Source organism: Perna viridis, chromosome 4 (assembly GCF_037379345.1).
Source record: "Perna viridis isolate PV_CMFRI_1.1 ecotype Kerala chromosome 4, ASM3737934v1, whole genome shotgun sequence".
Lineage (NCBI taxonomy): Eukaryota > Metazoa > Mollusca > Bivalvia > Mytilida > Mytilidae > Perna > Perna viridis.
Window position 1 is genome coordinate 32,557,478 of NC_142448.1, and position 21,697 is coordinate 32,579,174.

The 21,697-nt window shown below is 32.6% G+C and overlaps 2 protein-coding genes across 2 annotated transcripts in view; one reads left to right on the top strand and one right to left on the bottom strand.

Moving 5' to 3' along the window:
• LOC148619792 (xylosyltransferase 1-like) overlaps positions 1 to 21,697 on the bottom strand; it is a 26,463-nt gene continuing 4,766 nt past the window's right edge. Inside the window, exons 5-12 of the mRNA XM_088580064.1 lie at positions 18,624 to 18,790; positions 17,443 to 17,645; positions 16,521 to 16,601; positions 15,493 to 15,706; positions 6,306 to 6,482; positions 4,126 to 4,231; positions 2,920 to 3,251; positions 1 to 1,731 (exon numbers count right to left, since the gene is read on the bottom strand). Of these exons, the coding sequence (XP_088436190.1) occupies positions 1,069 to 1,731; positions 2,920 to 3,251; positions 4,126 to 4,231; positions 6,306 to 6,482; positions 15,493 to 15,706; positions 16,521 to 16,601; positions 17,443 to 17,645; positions 18,624 to 18,790 (1,943 nt within the window). The 3' untranslated portion in view covers positions 1 to 1,068. The remainder of the gene's footprint in view (positions 1,732 to 2,919; positions 3,252 to 4,125; positions 4,232 to 6,305; positions 6,483 to 15,492; positions 15,707 to 16,520; positions 16,602 to 17,442; positions 17,646 to 18,623; positions 18,791 to 21,697) is intronic.
• The window catches only part of LOC148619793 (solute carrier family 68 member 1-like), a 22,353-nt gene continuing 9,722 nt past the window's right edge, over positions 9,067 to 21,697 (top strand). Inside the window, exon 1 of the mRNA XM_088580066.1 lies at positions 9,067 to 9,142. The gene's annotated coding sequence lies outside the window, so the exon portion shown is untranslated. The remainder of the gene's footprint in view (positions 9,143 to 21,697) is intronic.

Consider the following 21,697-nt stretch of genomic DNA (forward strand, 5'->3'; position numbering starts at 1 on the left):
ACAAAAATAGTGTTTATTATGAAACAAAATAGCACTGTACATAAACAGAAAAGATTTGAGAAAGGATTTTTTTTTTTTTTTGTTTTATACTGTTGATTTTGCCATAAAATTTTGAAATGACGCCAGCAGTTAACAGCAATGACTATAGTCCAACAAAAAAAAAGGTTTTAGTAAGCCTTACATTAGATTGTACTTCTTTGGTTCATATTAAAAACTTCCTTAAGAGAATGAAGTCCAAATTAAAACTGTATCTGCAGGACAAATATTTATTTTAAATTTAAAATTCAAATTATTTTAAGAATCAAAAACTTGTTTTCAAAAATGTCTTCCCTACATTTCCTTCACTTACATTACATCAAGAGATGTAGAAGGCAATAAGTCATGAATTTACAGTTAATAGATAAAATTTGTCAATAAATACCATGAAAAAGAGTTGAATGAATAGATGTACACATACACGTAAAAATATAGCACCTAGAAATCTAATTGGCACAAATACTAAAATACACAGATTCTGTCTGAATAAATGTGCAGTTTCAAGAAATCATCACTAGTAATTGATATCAAGATGTTCCAGCCTGATTTTGTGGTAAATAATTAGCAGATTTCATTATGAGTTTTAACACATTTTGTTAATTAAATATTAATAATAATTTGTTTTAAAAAGTTAAAAAATATTAATCACTTAAAAATGTAATCATATTGCTTTGAAGAGAAAATGTTCAGTGGTACAAATATAACCAAAGTGATATAGAACTAGGAAACTGAAAAACAATAAATATATTTGCAGCAATTTTTCCAAGAAAAATATGCTAGAGACATCATGAGCAATGATACATACAACTTTTCCATGCTTTACTATATAATTTTAAGTATATATTTTCCATATATCTGATACCAGTATATCTTGATAACCAAATCTGAAAGATCTATGAGTCATTTAACAATCAATTTCAAGAACAAAATGTATACCACTATTTATACAAAAATCTAATCAAATTTCAATTGATTTAGTCAACTAAAATAGTTATTTTGTAATACAAGTTTGTTAATCAATTAAAGCCCTAATTAAACAAGAGTACCTGTTATTGGGTCAACACCATGTATCTCTGATTTAGGATCATTACATTTAGAACTCCATACAGTTTTCTCACAAATATCTAGATTTGAGCAACCTAAAGAGTTAGTAGATGATGTACAAATGTTTTTAAATTCCCAAAATTTATCAGTCAAGGTATCCACCCACCGATTAAGGCTTTGGCCAATCTTCTTGCTGTTCAGTTTGGATTCCTTCTGTATCAGAACTGATTGGTTGACTTGAAGAACCTTACTGAAATCTTTAAAGTCTTTATCAATGTAAAGTCCTTTTGGACCATTATTGGTTAATAAAGCTTGCTGTAGACTGATAGGCTTATTTTGGAATGTAGTCAATGGCACAACAAGAAATGAAGTTTCCGCCACCACTTTCCAATTTAACATCAACTTAACTTTCCACACTCCAGGTCTTAGTGGAACTTTAAGTTCGGGTTTGTGAGACCCAATATAGCTAGTTCCTGGTATTTCAATATCATATGAAGCTGCTATAACATTAACAGGGTCAATCCATGCTATAGCAATTGTAAAGCCAGCACCACTAGTCCAACTGTGTTGTAATGTTATATCACTATATGGACCAATCAGCTGACCAAAGTTTCTGAATATACTCTCCTTGAGATCATAATCTGTTCCAACCTGTAATGAGAGATAATACTGAGTTCCATTTACTGAGGGATATGTGTCTTCTGAGTTTTGCAAAAAATTTTCACTTGCCAGACTCAAGTGTTATTACTAGGCAGGTTTTATCTGTCAGAGGAAAAAGCTTTCAGCTAGAGTGGCCTTACAAATGACAACCCATGTTCAAGTAGATTTGGGACAACTTGTCTGTGGGCCAAATTATTCCATATGTTCAGATATGAAATTAGCTTATTCTACATTCAGTTTGTTTTTTCATATTCTGAAATATTAGGCAACTTTGCCTGCACTAAATCAATAATTCCAAGAAAGTTCTGTAGGATGTAACTTTGTCAAGACTGAAATTAGGCTTAAAATTGATACTGCTATGAGGACTTCTTCCTGTATAAACATGTATCTATCAATGTATGTAACAATAACATTTTTGTCATTGATAATTGTGTGCACTGCACAAGTCAGTCAAAAAACATAAAGATGTGGTATTCTTAAGTGTTACTTCAGTAGAATATTAAGATTCAACACTGCTGAAAGTCCAAGACAGAGAAATCACAGACACCCAAGGGTAAGATTTGAAGTTTTCTGAAAAGGTTCTGCCTTTTCAGAGAACACTGAAATCTTACCCCAGGATGTCTGATCTTTTTTTTCCTTGCATTTGTTTGGCAGTGCTTGATTATTTTTCTAACTTTTAAAACGAGTGTAAAGATAAGTACACTAATTCTGATTGCCCTGTATAATGCTTTTCCTTTGTAATTATAAGATGTCATAAACATGCTTTATTGTGATGTTACAAACGTTGTGCGATTAAACTTACCCATGATTGAGATAAGGAAATCTCACATGAGTAAAACATGAATATCATTGTCTCCACAGTGAGAAATAATAACCAGTACACTATCAACATTATGTACAAGTATACATGCAAACATTGCTCCTTGTAAATATTTCTTATTCTTCAGCATTAATGTTAATTTTATTTCAATGAAGTCTTGAATGATCTTCTTTGGCCCAAGCACCGCAATTTAAAAGACGGTATTATTTTCAATAAAATCATTTATGTTGCAAACTCTTGATTTTTGTGTCCACTTACTTCTTAAGGATGAGACAAAAAACACTCTTAAATGGTAATGTGTTTTATATCAAATAATGGACATACAGTATCTACAGTTCAGTATCAATCTTAGAGCTTACCTCTAAGCTGAGCAGTCTCCCAATTTGGTCCTGAGGATCAGTTACAATATATGGCAACTTTTTAGTGAAATGAGATTCTAAAATGACTGTCTTCCCCGAGTCCCTGTGTTGAGCCTCATACAACACAAGGACACCATTGAGATGATCCTCCAGGAAATAGGCACTAGATTCTAAAATCTGGAGCGGGATCAGGGAACAAAAAGAATTTTTCAGTTTTTCTAAACTTCTCCTTTGGAAGGAACCATAAAATGTAAGATATGTATCGGTTTTGTTCGATGTTTTGTCTAGGTAATGGTACTCATTCTCCCAGTATCTAGTGTAAGACTGCATATCTACAATTATAAGTTTGGGATCACATAATTATTAACGTCTATAAAATAGTAAAATTATTGTAGTTAAGAGTATAGGGTTACTGCATGAATACTGGGGAACATTATCCAAAGTAGAGTTTATGAGTGCAATATACATTCTACAAGGAATAATATACAGTTTTATTATATGGCAATAATAATTAAATCTTGTTTAAATGAACTTTTGTCATGGATAATGTCACAAATTTTAACTATGTCTGCACTAGTGCAATATAGAAATTTATTGCACATTGACGTTACATTGCTTTCTACAGTGAAATTATATTGCTGTACAATAAAAGTAATTAGAATTGGTTAAGTGAAAAAATAAGTGTTTTGAATTAAAAAGTAGTCTTTCAATATATTATACTGTACAAAAATATTATAACCATTAAAACAAAATATGTGAAGTACATATATAATACTGATATTGTAAAAAAATGTATGCATGTCACAATTGCTTAAGTAGATTATAGTCATCAATTATCAAATCCTGTCTAAACGAAACATTTTGGGGCCATCAAAATAGCTGGAATTTACAAAATCAGAAGCAAACATATAATCACAAAGGAACCAGAACAGTTAAATATGGATTTGAAAAAGTGGAACTCCACTGTAAAGCATCAAGTTTGCTTGCTTTTCTTCTGATTCTATTTATATGACTTCATACATATAGCCATGATTCAAGTCAGTTACTCCTGATATTAAGAGCAATTCACAGCTTTTTGGCCTTCAATAGACTATAACCTTTGGCCTTGCATTGGTAGTGTCTTTACACAGACCTTCAGCCTTTAATATAAAGAAAAATCTGGAGACAATCCTATGGCCTTACAAAGAAAAATTTAGTAAGACGAACCTTTGGCTCTATCTTTAAACAAGAACAAATCAAGACTGTTTATAATATCCTGATTAATAGCAGCTTCAAACTTTCTGGCAAAGAACCTTGGTCTCTTCTCAAACATCTGTAAAGAAAAAAGGGGGACATAGAAAAATGACATGTCAGCTTTAATGTAAAGATTATAAATGATTATTATATATGCCTTACTTAAATTTTGATAAATTACAGCTTTACATTAATATGGGATTGGTGTTTCAAATTTTGTATTGTTGTCCATTTTTAACCGTACCTTGAACTAACTGCAGTACCTATAGTAATTTTGTTTGCATGAACTTCCCCATTTTCTTAGTCTTACTATGCATACATTGTACAAGTGTATGTTAAAAGAACTTTACAATAACATATATTTTTTTACTGACATTATCTTGAAGACATTTTATAGGTGCTGAATTTATGTATAAAATAAAACTGCTTGAAAAGATAAAGAAGTATTGTACTATTTCATACAAACCATGTACACAGGGAAAAAATGATTGATTGATTAACTGTAGGGGTTTAATGCCAGAGCAGCAATATTTCAGCTATATTCAGGTGATGAACATGAAAGGGATGATAAAATTAACATGAAATGAAAAATGGGATGGGACACAAGGATAATAGTTTAGACAAATTTTGATTGCCACTGGAAATAGGGAGAGTTGGGTAGGGTTGGGCAATATAGCCTTCTGCGGTGGAGCCCTATGGTTCCTCCTCCAAGAGAATACTACAGAAGGGTTCTTTAACATGCAAAGAATGTGGTATCTTTCCGAACACGTTGCAACACTATGGTTTGCAGTCAGGTTTTCCATATTATGGCCTGATGACCCCAGCATGGAACATGCCAGGAGTATCCCATTCCACCACCTGGGGCACACAACCCAGTTGCTCTGTGGGCAGAGCGCCCTAGCTCAAAGCAAGGGTTTTGAGCACTATTTAATCACCTCTTACGACAAGCTTAGCGCTGCCACAGGCCTATTCTTTTGACACCTGAACCCGCATGGGCCGGGAAAAATTGCAACATACAGTATGTTAAACATGAGTTAAAATTTAGGGAACATGTTAAGGAAATGTATTAAAATATAATATTGTGTGCAGATAAAATGTAACATTTTGTGCATATAAAATGTAACATATGTTTAAATGTTTCTAATTTGGTCCTAAACATATGAAAAAACATGAAAACAATTCCTGCAATGTTTTCTGTTCCTGTACAAGCAAATATCAATTAAAACTAGAAAAAATGGTGATATCCCCTCTCCCCACCCTTAGAAAACATATAAAAACCCCATAAGTGATTAAAGTCATTCATACGGATAAACAAAATAGAAGATGCACAATGGCATCATGTGATAAAAATTTTTCCTCAAATTCCATTCAGCATTTGTAGAGGAGTTGCAGATTAGGAGATTAGTCCCTCTTTAGTCAACCATGAAAAAGACCATGTTTTTCAGAAGGAAACCCTAAGAGTATTCGGATGGAAAATCAAAATAGGAGGTTCAAAAAGACATCAAGTGATAAAGACATAGTGAAAGTTTCATCGAATTCAAGTCAGCGGTTTCAAAGTAGTTGCAGATTAGAAGATGGGGACAGATGAATGGACAGACACCATGATCACTATATACCTAAAGCTTTTCAAGTAGGGGGTATACTGATTCTGATTACAGGTTCTGTGAAAGAACTAAAATACATGTGGTACAAACTTCTGTGGTTCTCATGGTCAAACTGCCAATGTTAATATTCCATTGACTGCTCTGATTCCCTTGCCGTTATCAGGGATACTTTTACAAAACTATATAAACAGGAATTCAGCAAATTCGGAAGTAAATATAAGGTTACAAATAGAATATGAACAATAAAATCAGGTTTTTAAAAAGCAAATTTCTGCGAAAATATCATTCCCAGACCTGTTTACGCTACTTAAAGATCAACCATACTTTTCATTGTAATGTATGAAGATGAATCTTAAAATCTTAAAAACGTTTTGTGATTATGGAGAGTTGATAGAAACTATGAAGAAATGGTAATGATAAACACCTCTGCAACCCTGATGTATTCAAATCCACAAACTCAATAGTTCTAGACATACCAAGAAAATGGATATCTATGAATAAAAATTCCTCCATAGTAGGCAATTAATAACAATGTGTCTTTGACCTTACCATAAGTCTCTCCAGATCTATGGATTTGAAATCGTTGGGAGAACATCCACACCAATCTACAATATGTTTATTCTGACATTTACAACCTTTCTTTCTGTTCCAGTTAGTCAGATGGAGATTGTTGTCTATCCATTTATCACAGAATTTACTGTTATGGAGCACTGTATGAAAAAATGACTGAAAGAAAAAGGGAAGATCTTAATTCTCAATTATTTCTGAAAGTGCTTTGCATTACCGAAATTCATTTAAAAACAATTCATTTGTTTTACACAGCCTTACCAACAACTGGTATATTGATTTTTTCAGTATTATATTATATGCAATGTGTGCTTCATTTGTCAAGGCCATAATAATTAATGTCTGCAACTTTGTTGAAATGTGGTAAAACTAATCAAGGAAATTGTAAAAAATACTCATGTAAATGGTTGTGGTCATTGACTAGAATCACTTAAATTTACAACTATGATTTGTAGAATGTCAATTGGAACTTGCAATGTAAATATTTACCTTAGGAGCAGATCCAGAAATTCATAAAAGAGGGGAGGGGGTTTTCATGCTTATTTTTGCCAAAATTTCCAAAAACAAAAAAAGAAATAAAATAAAATAAACAGAATTTTACGACAAAAGGAAGGCTTCAACACTATCCAGTAGTACAACTTTGAGTTTTGTTTATACAAATTGCTGTATTTAAACAAATTAATTAAAATTTAAGAACTAGTTAAAAACATACTCATTTTGGGACTATAGAATCTAAGTTTTTATTAGTTACAGGTATACAATAGGCAGATTCTATAACAGGTTAATAGTGCATAATAACAAAGGTTAACATGGTAGTATACCAGAATTGGATCAGTTGTAAGTTACATGTAATTCTTACAAAAATTGTCAAAATCTAATAAAACATTTTAACTAAGCTAGACAGTCTGATCCAAGACCAGTGAGGCAATCAAGGAACCAATGTTTGAGATATGAACTGTTAAGGCTTTCTGTCCCTCAGAATCACTGTTAGAGGCTGGAATACCGTTTATTATATAGATAGCAGTGTTTTATTTTTGGTTCCCAGTGTAATAAATTTCGATTATTCACACTGTGAAATAAATTCGGTAATTTCACTCACGGACTTTCTCCCAGCAAAAAAGTCACAACTTAGATATCAATCTGCCAATCACAGAATTTAAAATTTATACTGAAAATATTGATAAATTATGAAATAAAAGGCTCCCAGGAGCCTGAATTGCTCACCTTGTGAAAGTTTGTCTTTCAAGGGCAATAAATTTAACAAGGAGTTGTCCAACAATTCTGACTCAAGAAGATTTTGGTAGGATTAACATAAAGATCATTTCAGCGATTGAAAGTTTCTTTCTATCTATTATACTTTTCAAGATATTGGCCGAAAACTGTAAAAAAAATGTCATTTTTCATCTTTCAACGCAATAACTCTTACAAGGAGTCACCTGCTAAATTCAATCCCTGAAGACTTTTGAAGGCCTTATAATAAGGGTCATTTGAGCTACAGAAATAATTTTGCTAAACCTAACGGTTTTGGAGATATATGTGAAAAACTACTGTCTGACTCCTTTGTTCTATTTTTAGTAACAGCAGCTATGTTTTTCAACGGATAAAAAATCCCCCCAACTGTTCTATGCAGGATAACCCAAGGAACATTCATACCAAGTTTAGTTCCAATTGGTCATGTAGTGTCAGAGGAGAAGAGTTTTGAAAAATTGTTAATGACAACGACAGATGCCAAGTGATGGCAATAGCTCACACGGCCTACAGCCAAGTAAGCTAAAAAATCTATATAATAAATAGGATAATATTGTGAACCAAAATATTATCACTTGTGCCAAGAATGCTTGAAGAATTAACTCGTGCGCGAAACAAGTTCCACAGCCTTGTTAAATCTAGGCGTTCTTCAGCACTTGAAGTAATATCCACTCTTTCCAATTAATTGTCCTATTATTATTCATATTCAAACATTAGAATACCACTCAGCAAGAAAAAAAACCAGTTTGGAAGTTAACCTCTAGCAGTGCTGGAGTACTTGTTAATGTCCTCTTCCCACATTTTTGTTCATCTTATGTTTGTTTCATACAAGCCTAAATACACTTGAATAACCTATAAAGCTGTAATTGTAAAATAAAGACAAAAAAATAATACTAGTATGCGTTTGTTGTACATTGTACTGACATGTACATGTACACAAAAATCTAGATAATTGGCTACTTCAGTACATGTAGACTTCATATATTTGTAACCTAACATACATCTATATGAACTTCAATCATATCAATACCTTCAGTGTAAACCCCCTCTCCCACTTTGTAGGAGATATATAGTGAACTTGATGTCTGTCTGTCTGTTCATCCTTCAATTTGTCAGTTCACAATTTTTTTGTTACAGTACTATCTTCAACTACCTGTTACAGCCACTAAATATTTTGACAGAGCTTTACATAGGTAAGCCATATTGTGGCACTCAGTTTCATACTGAGATCCTGTCCAATGTCTTTGTTGATATTTTGACTATATGGTCACTGGGTGGGTGTATCATTTAGTGAGCTTTGCTCACATTTTTTCTACTTTTCAGTCTGTGTTTTCCAACAATCTGGTATATATGACATAATACAGATTGAATTGAACAATGCAATTATATCTTTATATTAGACTTCCTGTTACACAAAGCAAATGTAGTGGAACAGATGTGTTACATGTCTTTGTGATCATTTATAAATGTTATTGATACTTTTCCTTTAAATCGCTGAACATAAGTGTAAACTGTTTTACATTATAAAATTGTCTTAAGTAAGGCAATACAGATATTAGTACATTTTACACGTAAGTACATTATGGGGGAAAACAGGGGGGGTGTGACTAAGTTAAAACTGTCTATCCTGCCTTTTTATTTTGAGAAATATAGGGTCTGCCTTTTATTCTTTGGCACAAAGCATCAATTTTTTTAAAAACATATATGAAAAAATATTACAACAATTATAGTTCCTGCCTTTTTATTTTTTTTCTAATGGACAGTCATGCCTGTTTATTTCTAATGGGCAGTCATGCCTGTTTATTTCTAATGGACAGTCATGCCTGTTTATCTCTAATGGGCAGTCATGCCTGTTTATTTCTAATGGACAGTCATGCCTGTTTATTTCTAATGGGCAGTCATGCCTGTTTATTTCTAATGGACAGTCATGCCTGTTTATCTCTAATGGGCAGTCATGCCTGTTTATTTCTAATGGGCAGTCATGCCTGTTTATCTCTAATGGGCAGTCATGCCTGTTTATTTCTAATGGGCAGTCATGCCTGTTTATTTCTAATGGGCAGTCATGCCTGTTTATTTCTAATAAATTACAACCCTGCCTCTTTATTTTAAATTTGATTGTAGCCCCCAATTCCCCCTAAAAAAAAATGGTAGTTCACTTGAAAGAGTTCATTTTGGTCCAATAGTGGAAAATATAAACATGTACTACTTCATATGTGGAGTAAACTAAACCTCCCTGGCAGGCTTTAAGGTCAAGTGTGGAGCAAACTAAACCTCCATGGCAGCCCTTAACTTCAAGTGTGGAGTAAACTAAACCTCCCTGGCAGCCTTTAACCTCAAGTGAGGAGTAAACTAAACCTCCCTGGTAGCCCTTAACTTCAAGTGTGGAGCAAACTAAACCTCCCTGGCAGCCCTTAACTTCAAGTGTGGAGTAAACTAAACCTCCCTGGCAGCCCTTAACTTCAAGTGTGGAGAAAACTAAACTTCAATTGCAGCCCTTAAAATCACTCTCCCAGTACAACAAAATGTATGTATCACTAAAGTGTCTTTACTTTATATACTAGGCCACAGCTCTAGATTTCCCATTTCCCATGGCACATAAAATTTAGCCCAGCAAATATTGCATATTATTAAACTCCAGTATTTATTTCCTGTAGTAAATTATTGTAACATTTTAACATATTACCCCAAAATGCATTGATACATGTAGTTCCATTAATCTAGTCATCAGTTGATTTTTTTTTACTATTAATGATTGAGACAATAGTGAATACAATGTAAAATTCTGAATGTACATTTTTGTACTCCCTTAACATTATTACAAACAATCCATTTACAGATAAATAGAAAAAGTTGTGAGTTGAGGATTAGATTTTGTACTTTTTGATGCCTAACAAAATAATTTACCAGTACCTGAGTAGTTGACTCATAGTTCTTTTCATCAAGGGCAAGTGAAAATTTGATAAGGGGAGTTTATTTGTTGTGTTCCACAACATCCCAAAGATCTGTTAATTTTGGAATGCAGACATTTATAAAGGGAAAAATCAATTTTCATTTGAAGCTGTCTGCTGACCTCCATTTTTCAAAAATCCTGGAGTATTTGGAAACAAGGCCACATTGATTGATAAACACCTAGATAAAGAGCTTTGCAGAGCATTGCATGATATGACTGCAGCATTACAAACTCTGTTCACTACGGGCAAGTGTGTACACAATATTAGTTTTTGACACAATTAAGCATAGGAATTTACAATTCATTATGGACACAACAACGGGTCTGGATACAATATTGCACAATATTTTGAAATTCAACTTAAGTACAAAGTTCTGATTCAAGGTGCATTCATGGATCACTTTGTATCTCATTATCTCAACAAGAGGTCCCAGGAGCCTGAATCGTTCACTTGGTTAAATTTTGTATTTCAGCCAGCACCCCACAGTTTAGTTTACTTTGGCACTTTTGACTAGGGATGAAAAATGACATTAATGGAAACTGGTGGTTGCTATAGTGATCAAAAAAGAAAAATCTTTTCAATAGATAATTGTTGATAAAACATTTTCTGAAAAAAGGGGACTTTAAAAAGTATTTTGCAATGTTTCGTATATTTTCAATGTTGCAGGGGCTCTTTTTCAATGACAATTTGACTTCATTGTGAAAGTGAAAGTAAGTCATTTTTTAACAACGCTAAATTTGATAAGTGCATTACAAAATGAAATGCCTAAAAATCTAACAGGTGATGCTCATATGCGGAACGGTTTTCCATGGAAAAAGTCTGGACAGTTTCAGGGCATGAAATAAAAATTTAAGATATTTTGCTATTTGATAATTTTATATTTCTAATCCAGATTTTATCAAAGTTTTTGCAAATTTTCACTTATTTTTGCATGGTTTCTATGGTAACCCTATTTGCTGTGGGTATTTTTTTCCAGAAATTTTTTACTGCATTCTGAAGGCCTTGGCTTATTAAACTAGTTCTAGATATATAGATTTACAGATACTAGCCAATTTTTAAAGTGATAAATGCTACAAAGCATCAGATTACAAAACCGAAATTATGCAGTTCAACAATACTGTGGAGTGCTGGCTCAAGGGTAATAAATTTAACAGTTGTCCAACAATTTTGACTCAAGAAGACATTTTTCACCTTTTAAGGGCAATAACTCTTACAAGGAGTTGTCTGACAACTTTGATCCATGGAGACTTTTGTAACGATCATTTATGCAACCTTACAGTTTTTGAGGTATAATTTGCGAAAAACTACTGTCTGACCCCTATGTTCTATTTCAGTAACAGCAGCCATGTTTTTTTTAAAGAAATAACATTAAAAATAGCAAAAAAACGTTGAAAAAGGGCAATAACTCCAACATGGCTTAACATAGTAAAATGAAAATTTGACCGCAGATAGATCTCATCATGCTGAACACTTACCCCAGTCAGAATTTGACTAAACCTAACGGTTTTGGAGAACAGAGATATATGTGAAAAACTACTGTCTGACCCCTATGTTCTATTTTTAGTAACAGTGGCCATGTTTTTCGACAGATCAAAAATCCTCACAAGAGTTCTATGCAGGATACCCCAAGAAACATTCATACCACGTTTGGTTCCAATTGGTCAAATAGTGTCAGAGGAGATGATATTTTTAAAATTGTAAGGACGACAATGACAGACGCCAAGTGATGGCAATAGCTCACATGGCCTACAGCCAGGTGAGCTAAAAAGAATTCGAAATAACACAAAAAAATAAATTACATAAAAAATAGTCAATTTATTTGGGCATGGTAAAAACACAAAAAAAATAAATTACATAAAAAATAGTCAATTTATTTGGGCATGGTCCCCTTTGGCTCTTGTAACTGCAAAAATGTAAGAGATATCAGAAATCTGATTAAAAAATGCAGGCAGGGATTGTCATGAGGAAGCTTAAAAAGAAAAATTTTCAAAATTAGACCAAAGATGAATAGAAGATAATTTTTGGGGTGTGGCCCCTTTAGCCCCTTGTAACTCCAAAATTGTAAGAGATATCTGAAATCTGAAAAATACAGGCAGGGACATTCATACATACTTTCACAAATATATGTATTTACATTTGCACTTTCACAATTAAATGCACATTCTTTCACAAATACATGCATATACTTTGACAAATGCATACATATATTTTCACAAATACATGCACATACTTTCACAAATATATACATACAGTTTCACAAATACATGTACATGTACATACTTTCACAAATACATGCACATACTTTCACAAATGCATGCATATACTTTCACAAATACATGTACATACTTTCACAAATACATGCACATACTTTCACAAATGCATATACTTTCACAAATACATGTACATACTTTCATTAATACATATACCTACAAGTATACTTTCACAAATGCATGTACATACTTTCATTAATACATATACCTACAAGTATACTTTCACAAATACATGTACATACTTTTAATAATACATATACCTACAAGTATACTTTCACAAATACATGCATATACTTTCATAAATACATGTATATGTTTTCACTAATACATGCACATACAAGTATACTTCACAAATACATGTACATACTTTCACTAATACATGCACATACAAGTATACTTTCACAAATACATACATACACTTTCACAAATACATGCATATACACATACTTTCAAAAATACACAGGGTACATATACCTTCACAATTAAATGCATGTACTTTTCACAAATACATGCATATTCTTTCACAAATACATGTACCGGTACATTCTTTCATAAATACATGTACACTCTTTCACAAATACATTCATTTTGATAAACAGGATAATTGGAGCGTGCATTAGACTTTTAAAGAACACTTGTCATGTTAAATGCTGTTTGGAATTATGTCTTCAAATTGTGATTAAAAATGAAGGTTGATAAATTGATTTAGAACATAGTAAACAGTATTGAAAATACTTTAAAAATGATTGATAGACCATAAATATGGGATATTTTGACAATTTTCTCTCAAAATATGACTGTTTTACTTTGGTGATTTCTCAATGATGAATGTTTTAATTAGTTTACTTTTTACAGAAATGAGCAATTGATACATGTTATTGTATAAAATACTGATTTTATTTTTGCGTCAATTACTTAACAATTAGGATGATAATCTCAATAACAATCTGTGTTTTTCTAATGCATAATGGAATTTGTGGTAAAATTTAAATGAGATCCATCAACTAATACTCAAGTTCATTTCCCAAAACCTAATTTCTAACCAACAAACACAGGTGACACCTGTGATTGGTGTATAAAGATATGAATAATAAGTGAAAATGGCTTCCTTTTCTTTATTTTATTATATTTAATTTGGATTTTATAATAACCCACTCAACAAGTAAGTGGTATATTGGAATCACCTTGTCCGTCTATTAGTCCATCCAAACGTCTATAATTCCGTCCATTCAAATTTATTCAAATATATTGATTTTTATTGATGATAGTTGTCTTACTTAATCTCTGTTAACTTTTAAGTAGCACTCCAGCTAAGAATCAAAAATGCTTTAGTAAACAGAAATTAGCATTTGGTTTTTCATATAACCTGTGCTCATAGGAGATAAAAATTATAGCGAGCGTCGTGAAGCGGTGTGAGTTCTACCATTCTTACGTGTACATTCTAAATTTCCCTTAAGGTTCCCCAATATACCAAAAAAAAAAGAAAAAAAGTCATGTCCCGGAAGTAACAAAAAGTGACTGTCATTCATCAAAATTCATCATTTCCTTCAGTCATACAAATAAAAAAATATAGGTTAAAATTACGTTTCAGAAAAAATAGATTCATCTTTTCTGATAGTTTTCAAGTCTTTTCTAATTTGTTTTACTCATTTAAAGAAGTGAATGTTATGTTTATAAAAACTTCGGGAAAAAAACATGTGGATGTAGGTATGTGTATCTCTGCTGTTCCACTGTTGCTGTTGTCGAGAACCTAACCCACCTCAGAAAAAAAAAATAACTCTGATTATTTTATCAAAATCGATCATTTTCTTGTTTGGAATTTGCAGCTGTCATCTGAAATTTGTTTACGTCACATGATATGTGTAAAATATTCCCACCATCCGTGGAGAACTGTAATATTTCCGATATCTGTACAGATTGATCTGACAGGCCAAAACTAAAATGGATGTTGCTAGAGATGCCCTTAAGGGATAAAAAATGTAAAGCATTGTGAAGTGCTATAAAGTTATTGACTGTTTTGAGAGCAAGGGGAAAGGGGTATGGGGTTGGAATTTTGGGGAAAAAAATTGTTCAAGTTAATAAAAAAAAACTCCCCCATTAATTAACAAGACATATTTTCAAATAGAAATATTGATTTTGCTTGCTGGTTAAATATAAATAAAAATATTGCAATTTTCATCTGGGTCGGCCACCCCTCCCCCTTCCTTCTTTGTAATGTCCATTCTTATTTTTACGAGACTCGCACAGATGGTACATATATAGTAACGCTCACAGTGCTCCCTGATTTAGGCAATGTCTATCCCATATTATAGAATGCACTGTAGATTTCAAAATTAAGGGAGATAATTCTGTAAATGACACTCGAATACAATAGAATCTATTGGATTTTCAATGTTGATTATCTCCTAAGAGCAGGCAGATTTGAATGAATAATTACACATTTCATAGTACAGACCCATAAAACAACTTAATTACAAAAATAAAAATTTGTAGCCTTTTTTGGGGTATATCACAATTTTCAGATTTTGCATGATTCTTACAAAGACAGCTACTTAATATGCTAATAAGAAGTCACTGTTAGATGAGAGTTTTACTTTTAAGCATTTAAAGGCAAGACAAAGCTTCCTGTCTATGTCAACTTGCATAGATGTATCATGGACATTTCCCCAATATCTCTCCTTCTAACTGAATTAAACTTACCTCTGAAGGTAACAATGAATATTTATAGAACTCCTTTAACCCATCTAGCAGGGGATCTGATGAAACAACATACTGACAGAAATCTCTGTGGAGGGCTAACCAGTCACTTCCCCCATCAAATCTTATATTCTTGGGAAGGTTTCGTGGGCCTAGCCTCCAAAGGTGGTTATCACATTCATAAAAGATCTGTTCCAAACCTTGTTTTTTAATAAACCTGAGAAAAAACGACAGATATTGAGAATGTATAAAGCACAGTTTATTCTGGCAATGTTAGTAAAGATACCCTAATATGTGATAAATATAATGTCTGAATAACATAATCTGCCTAAAAGTATATGAATATTCAATTTACAACTTTCCACTATAAAGTATAATGAAATAGAAGGTTTTTGTTGCAATTCTGAAAATTTTTGTTACCTCTCCTCTTAAATATGACACCAACCTAACAAACCATTATTTCACCAAATTAAATGCAGTCTTCAAAATTGGCTACTAGCCTCTAGTCCAACAGCCATGACTGGTAAAAAAAGTTAAGCGGGCTGGAAGAATTAAGTACTTCTCCGTCTAAGAATCAGGCAAAATGTGTATAAGGTGTGACACATGAAGAAAAAATACACAGATATTTCATTGCATAATCCAAGTATTTATACCTCACAACATCAATAAATTACTGTCAAAGTAACTGAAAAGTTTGCCTTTTTAAGATATTGATATGTCAAATTTAATTGAAATGAATTATGAAAAAATGGTGGGAAAATTCTCGCAAACTTTTTCCTTATATAAGCAGTCAAAAAATATCTACATTACCGATGTTTCAGGATAAATTCAAAAAGCTGTTGTTTTCTAGATGTATTGAATGTATTTGAGGCAAAAATGACCAAATTGAGAAATATGATGTGTCACCCATTACCTGATTCTTACAAAGAATGGTACTTAAGCTAACATGCCAATGATTACTTTATAAGTTCAATAAAATTAATATGGCAAAGACTGTAAAAAAATTACTTTTAACACTTTACAGAACTTACTTTGGTGTGTCTCTACCATGGGACTTTAGGAAGACATGCCCTTTATATTTTGTGAGAAAATTGACTAGACTGTCCACTTTCCTGAGAAAAAAAAATACATCAAAGTATATATTAATAACTGACACATTTTGTAAATTTTCTGGTCAATTTATAAAAGCACTTACAATGTTCAATATTAGCTTAACACCTAAAATATGTGAGGTCATACTCCATACTAAATGTGTCAATATGAAAAAGAATAAGGTGGTATGCATAAGATACTTGTTTTAGAGATATTCATGTTTCCCAGTAAAGATTTAAGAATATAAATTGTTAGTCTTTCAAGAAAATGTTTTATATATCCACTAGAAATAAATTTGATTTACAGTATCTGCTTACTGCTTGCAAGCACTAGGCCACACTTAAAATAATGTTCGTTACCCCTTACATGACCCTAGCTCCTGGCTAAGGATAGGTAGGTAGGGATAATATTTTTCCCAAAAGTTCAGCCCAAAATGTCATATGATTCTCTAAAAACCATTATCAAAGAAGTGAAAAATGTTGTTTGAAAATTATAAACAAAATCTTATCAGAGAATGGAAATAAATTTATTTGAATAGGGCTAATTTTTATGGGTAGGTACAGAAAGGGGAAACCAACTTTACTCAAATTTTGGCCGCATGCATACATTGTAAACTGAATCTGGTCCCCCCATTTTTTTAAAAATTGGTTCCATTTAAAACAGGTGTTTTGCTTATCAAAGTTTAAAAAGACATTTAAACTGACATAAATAGATTTTAAAATGTGACTGGTTTTGACAAGTTTTTGGGGTTTTCAGGGTCTTTGTTTAAACAGGTTTGGGGGGTTTTCGTGGTTTGGTTTGGATAAGTTTCACTGTAGTAAAATAAACAAGAAGATATGACTGATAGCTTAAAACACTTACTTCAAAGGATAATCACTTTCACTAAGGTTGATAAAATAATCCCACTTCCATTCAGTCATAGCTAATAACTCTTGTATAAAGGCAAGATGTGCCTGTAACAGACTGGCTCCACCCCATATTGTGGCAAGTCTGTTTCTCGTCAGTCTAACATTGGGCAGTAAGGATTCCAGAGGTAGAAGTTCATTGTACAGATACTGCTGCCTCTAAAAGGAAGTAAACAGATACACCTAATTACGTTTTAACATTTTGTTAATTGGTATTTGTGGTATATACAATGTAGATATAAGAAAGGGGCTACCTAAAATGCCAGAAAAGGATTTTTTTAAAAACCCCATGTCAGTAGTGTGGTTGTGTCAGGAGTAAACAAGTTTCTAAATTCATCTTCAAGAGTGGAAGTTACCATTCTCAGAGCCACAAAACTTGAAAATACTTAAGTCTGAGAATATTTTTAACTTCTATGGGAACTCCAATCGAAGTCTTTGAAATTAAAGGAATCACAAACCGTTAAGAATTGTTATGGTGCTGGGGCCTGGACTTACTCAAGTTTTAAATCAATGGTCCACTTGAGTAAAATCAAAAGTCCTCATAGAATTTCAATGAGTACACTATAGCTGAAGATCCTGCAAACTGATTAAATGAACTTCCAAAGGTCCTAGGCCAGAAATTAAGGATCCCAGACCTTGGACCACCCCTCATTTGAACCCCTAATGAGTCTTTAGACAGTCCTGTGGTTGTGTGGAGAGTAAAATGTGTCTAATTTACCAATACTGGTCAAGTGACAAATGACAATACCTGAGATTCTTTTCTTTTCAATTACAAGCAAAATTGTTTTCTACATCAAAGAGTATACACAACTTGATATCTCTACTATACCTACCAGCTTTGCTAGCAAATACATGCAATTGGCTACAGTGCTATAAACTGTAACAAAAAAGTTGTACAGTGATGAAAGGGGAACAGAAAAAAAAACAGATAGCACCATGATCATCATGTCATGATAAAGTGTAAGTTTAAATATGAACATTAGAATAGTTTATGTAAAGCTGTCATCAAATTCTTATACAGAAATTACATGCACTTTGAAAGGAACAAATGGGCAGATTTACCTATCACAATGTATGTATTATTCATTCTTATTAATAATAAGTTAATAACCTGATAACATATCCTTTGGTACTTACTTTATCTACATGAATATAATAGAAGTGATCTTGATGATAAATAGCTCTAAGCAACCTCCTGACCTGTCTAGTGGCACGGCCATTTAAAGTCAATACGAAAACAATTTTAATGGTAGGACTTCCATCAGGTAATGGCCCTGCTAGCTCTGCTGGATTTTTTATTTTTCCTGTAAAAGCAAGAAAGGAATATGTAGTAAAATACCACTGAATGTATAATTTTTCATGGGTTTCAACCATTATGGATGGTCAAAGGTTTGTTGTTTCTCTATATTTAAATACATGAGTAAGCAGTGCTTTCATTAGGAGCCGATACCCAGTACTTTTACCTGGCTATGGTAGCGTCTGGTACCAGCAGAATAAAATAAAAGCAAAAAAAATCATGAGGAAAAATCTAGTAAATAAATATCTAAGATCGTTCAGTCTGTACGCTACGGGTACAGTACCTGAACCGATCCGTGCAACAAAAATTGCGATCGGTCATCGATCTGTCAAACCGATCCATTATACCGGTGATCGTATCACGTGACCACAGAATGGTCACTGTATTTTACCTTTTTTATTGTTTTCTCTGTCAATTTTACACATATTTACACAATGTAATAGATTTAAACATCAATTTATACTTTTATTTTACATTTTTTTATTTCAAACAGATCTTACTTCGTTTTACATAACAAAAGTGCGATCAGATCGGTCACCGGTCAGTGGTCATTGATCAGTCAGCAATCAATCAGTCAACGGTCATTGATCCGTCAAATCGTTGCGCGGATCGGTTCAAGGACTGTATGTCTCCAAAATCATGATCTTTAGTGTTTATTATTGTTTATATTGGTGTCTTTGTCGAGGTCCACGTTGGAATTTAATCAGTAAAGCGCTTCAACCTACGACGATTTAACATAATGACCTAGAAAACATGTGGTGACTTAACAATGTCAAAGCAATCACCAAATATTTTGTGCTGAACTTAAAGCTAAACACAGGTGAAGATTCTGTGAAAACGTGTCAAAAAATGCCGCTTGTATTTGGAGTTGCCCCATACCTGTCATTTTTCCCGAGATTTGTTGTGATTTGTGCAGACAAGTGCAGGAATTTTTAGTGTTGACGACGACTCAACACGTGAAACAAACTTTTAAATATAGAATATGATTTAAAGGACGACCATTCAATTCGGTGGGGAAGGGGAGTTTTGGTAAAAATATTCTGGCAACCCTTAGTTTGAAAAGAACATGTCTGGTCTTTGTTCACTAGAATATAAAAAATATTGGATCCGAGATTCAACATGGCTATAGATAATAATAGAAAATAAATACATTGTAATGTTTAATTAATTATGTCCATCTAAAAGTCAACCAGACTAAAACTGCCAGCCTTTTTCTTTTTCAGAAGCAAAGAATTTCTTATCAGACTATGATTTTTAGACCAACATTTCACAATAAGACACATGATATTGCTCTACATATCACAGTAATAATTAGGCAATAAACAACAACAAAATTTTATTGAGAAAATAATCAGCACTAGGGACCACCACATATTATGGAATTTTATTTTATAAATGTTAAGTTTTGTTTCTATGCTTTTATTGGCATGTGTTAGTGTTCAAATTTTGTAACAAGTAAATAAAAGCCTAAGAACAAAATATGACATTTATCAAAATTTCATATAAAATGGCATAGTATTAAACAGTCAACAAAGTTTATCAGCATTAGTCTAGAAATGAATCATGGGGAGCTCCTGGATTTCAGGGCTTTGAGACTAAATCAGTTATGATTCATCATATATCTTGATTTCAAATTCATATATTTTATACAAAACTGAAGCAAATATTGCAGACTTAATCCCATATTTTCAAGTCAAAATTTAAATCTCAAAAGGCTAACATCTAGGAGCTTCCAGGGGGCTTTGCCCCCCTCACCCCCCCTCCAGACCCCCACCAAGGCATTGCCCTGGACCCACGTGGAGCCTTAAGCAGCCCCCCGACCCCTTGCCGAATTTATTTGGTACCTCCTACTTTCTGTAAAGTACCTCCTGCCTGAAAAATTAATGAAATCCCTGAGTAAGTTGATTTTTTTTTTAGCATCAAAGTTTTAAATTGAAATGAACATTTTGTGAAAATACAAGAGCACCCAGGTATCCTAAATCATTCACCTAGACAACTGATTAAACAAAACACATGTAAGACAAGCTAGAAAAGGATAAAGGCCCATTACAACAGAAACATATACATACTATGGTTTCATCATTATTGAGAGGCCAATTTTCTTTGTTTTGTGTTTAGTCCCACATCACAAAATTTTCAGAATCCAACAAACAATTAACATGGTCAAGTCAAAGGATGAGATAAAGTTCATTGGGAATATATATGGCATTGGATCACTGGAAATACAGATAAGTTTATACAGATGGAGCAATAAACTTTAATAGGTACTAGTCTATATAAATTTCAGACACTGCTAGGGGTGGATTTGATGCAAAATACAGAAAATCCATCAAAAAAGTTCTTTTTTTTTTTCCAGTCTACATATGCATAAATATATTCCTTTCTGTATACTGATGATTATTTTGGAGAAAACCATACATTCATCTCCCTCTTCAATCAACAGAATCAATCAAAGTGCTGATAGCACAGGTGTTTTTTTATTCTTGTGAAAATTGTTGCATGAACAAAATTTAAAAGATTATATGATGTTAAATAAAATTGTGATCATACATTGCATTTGAAATACTATTAAGAACTGTCTATTTTTAATATGTATAAATTGAAAGCCAATCCATACTACTGATCCAACTTCACACACACAAGGAATTAAATACAGATGCTATATATAAATCCTTGACACACATTCATAAATTTTTGTTCCATTTCACCCATTTGCCCAATTTTAAATCTATCCAAAAGTTCAAGTGCGTTTAAATTCAAAAGCTATATTAACAGAGTATTTATCCTACTTAACAATTACACTTAAATAAAACCAATATCAGCTTAAGAAAATAAATTCCTTAACACAAGATATTCAAAATCTAGACACTTTTATCAATTTGAACTGAATCACTGTTCTTCACTTCTTGCCTAT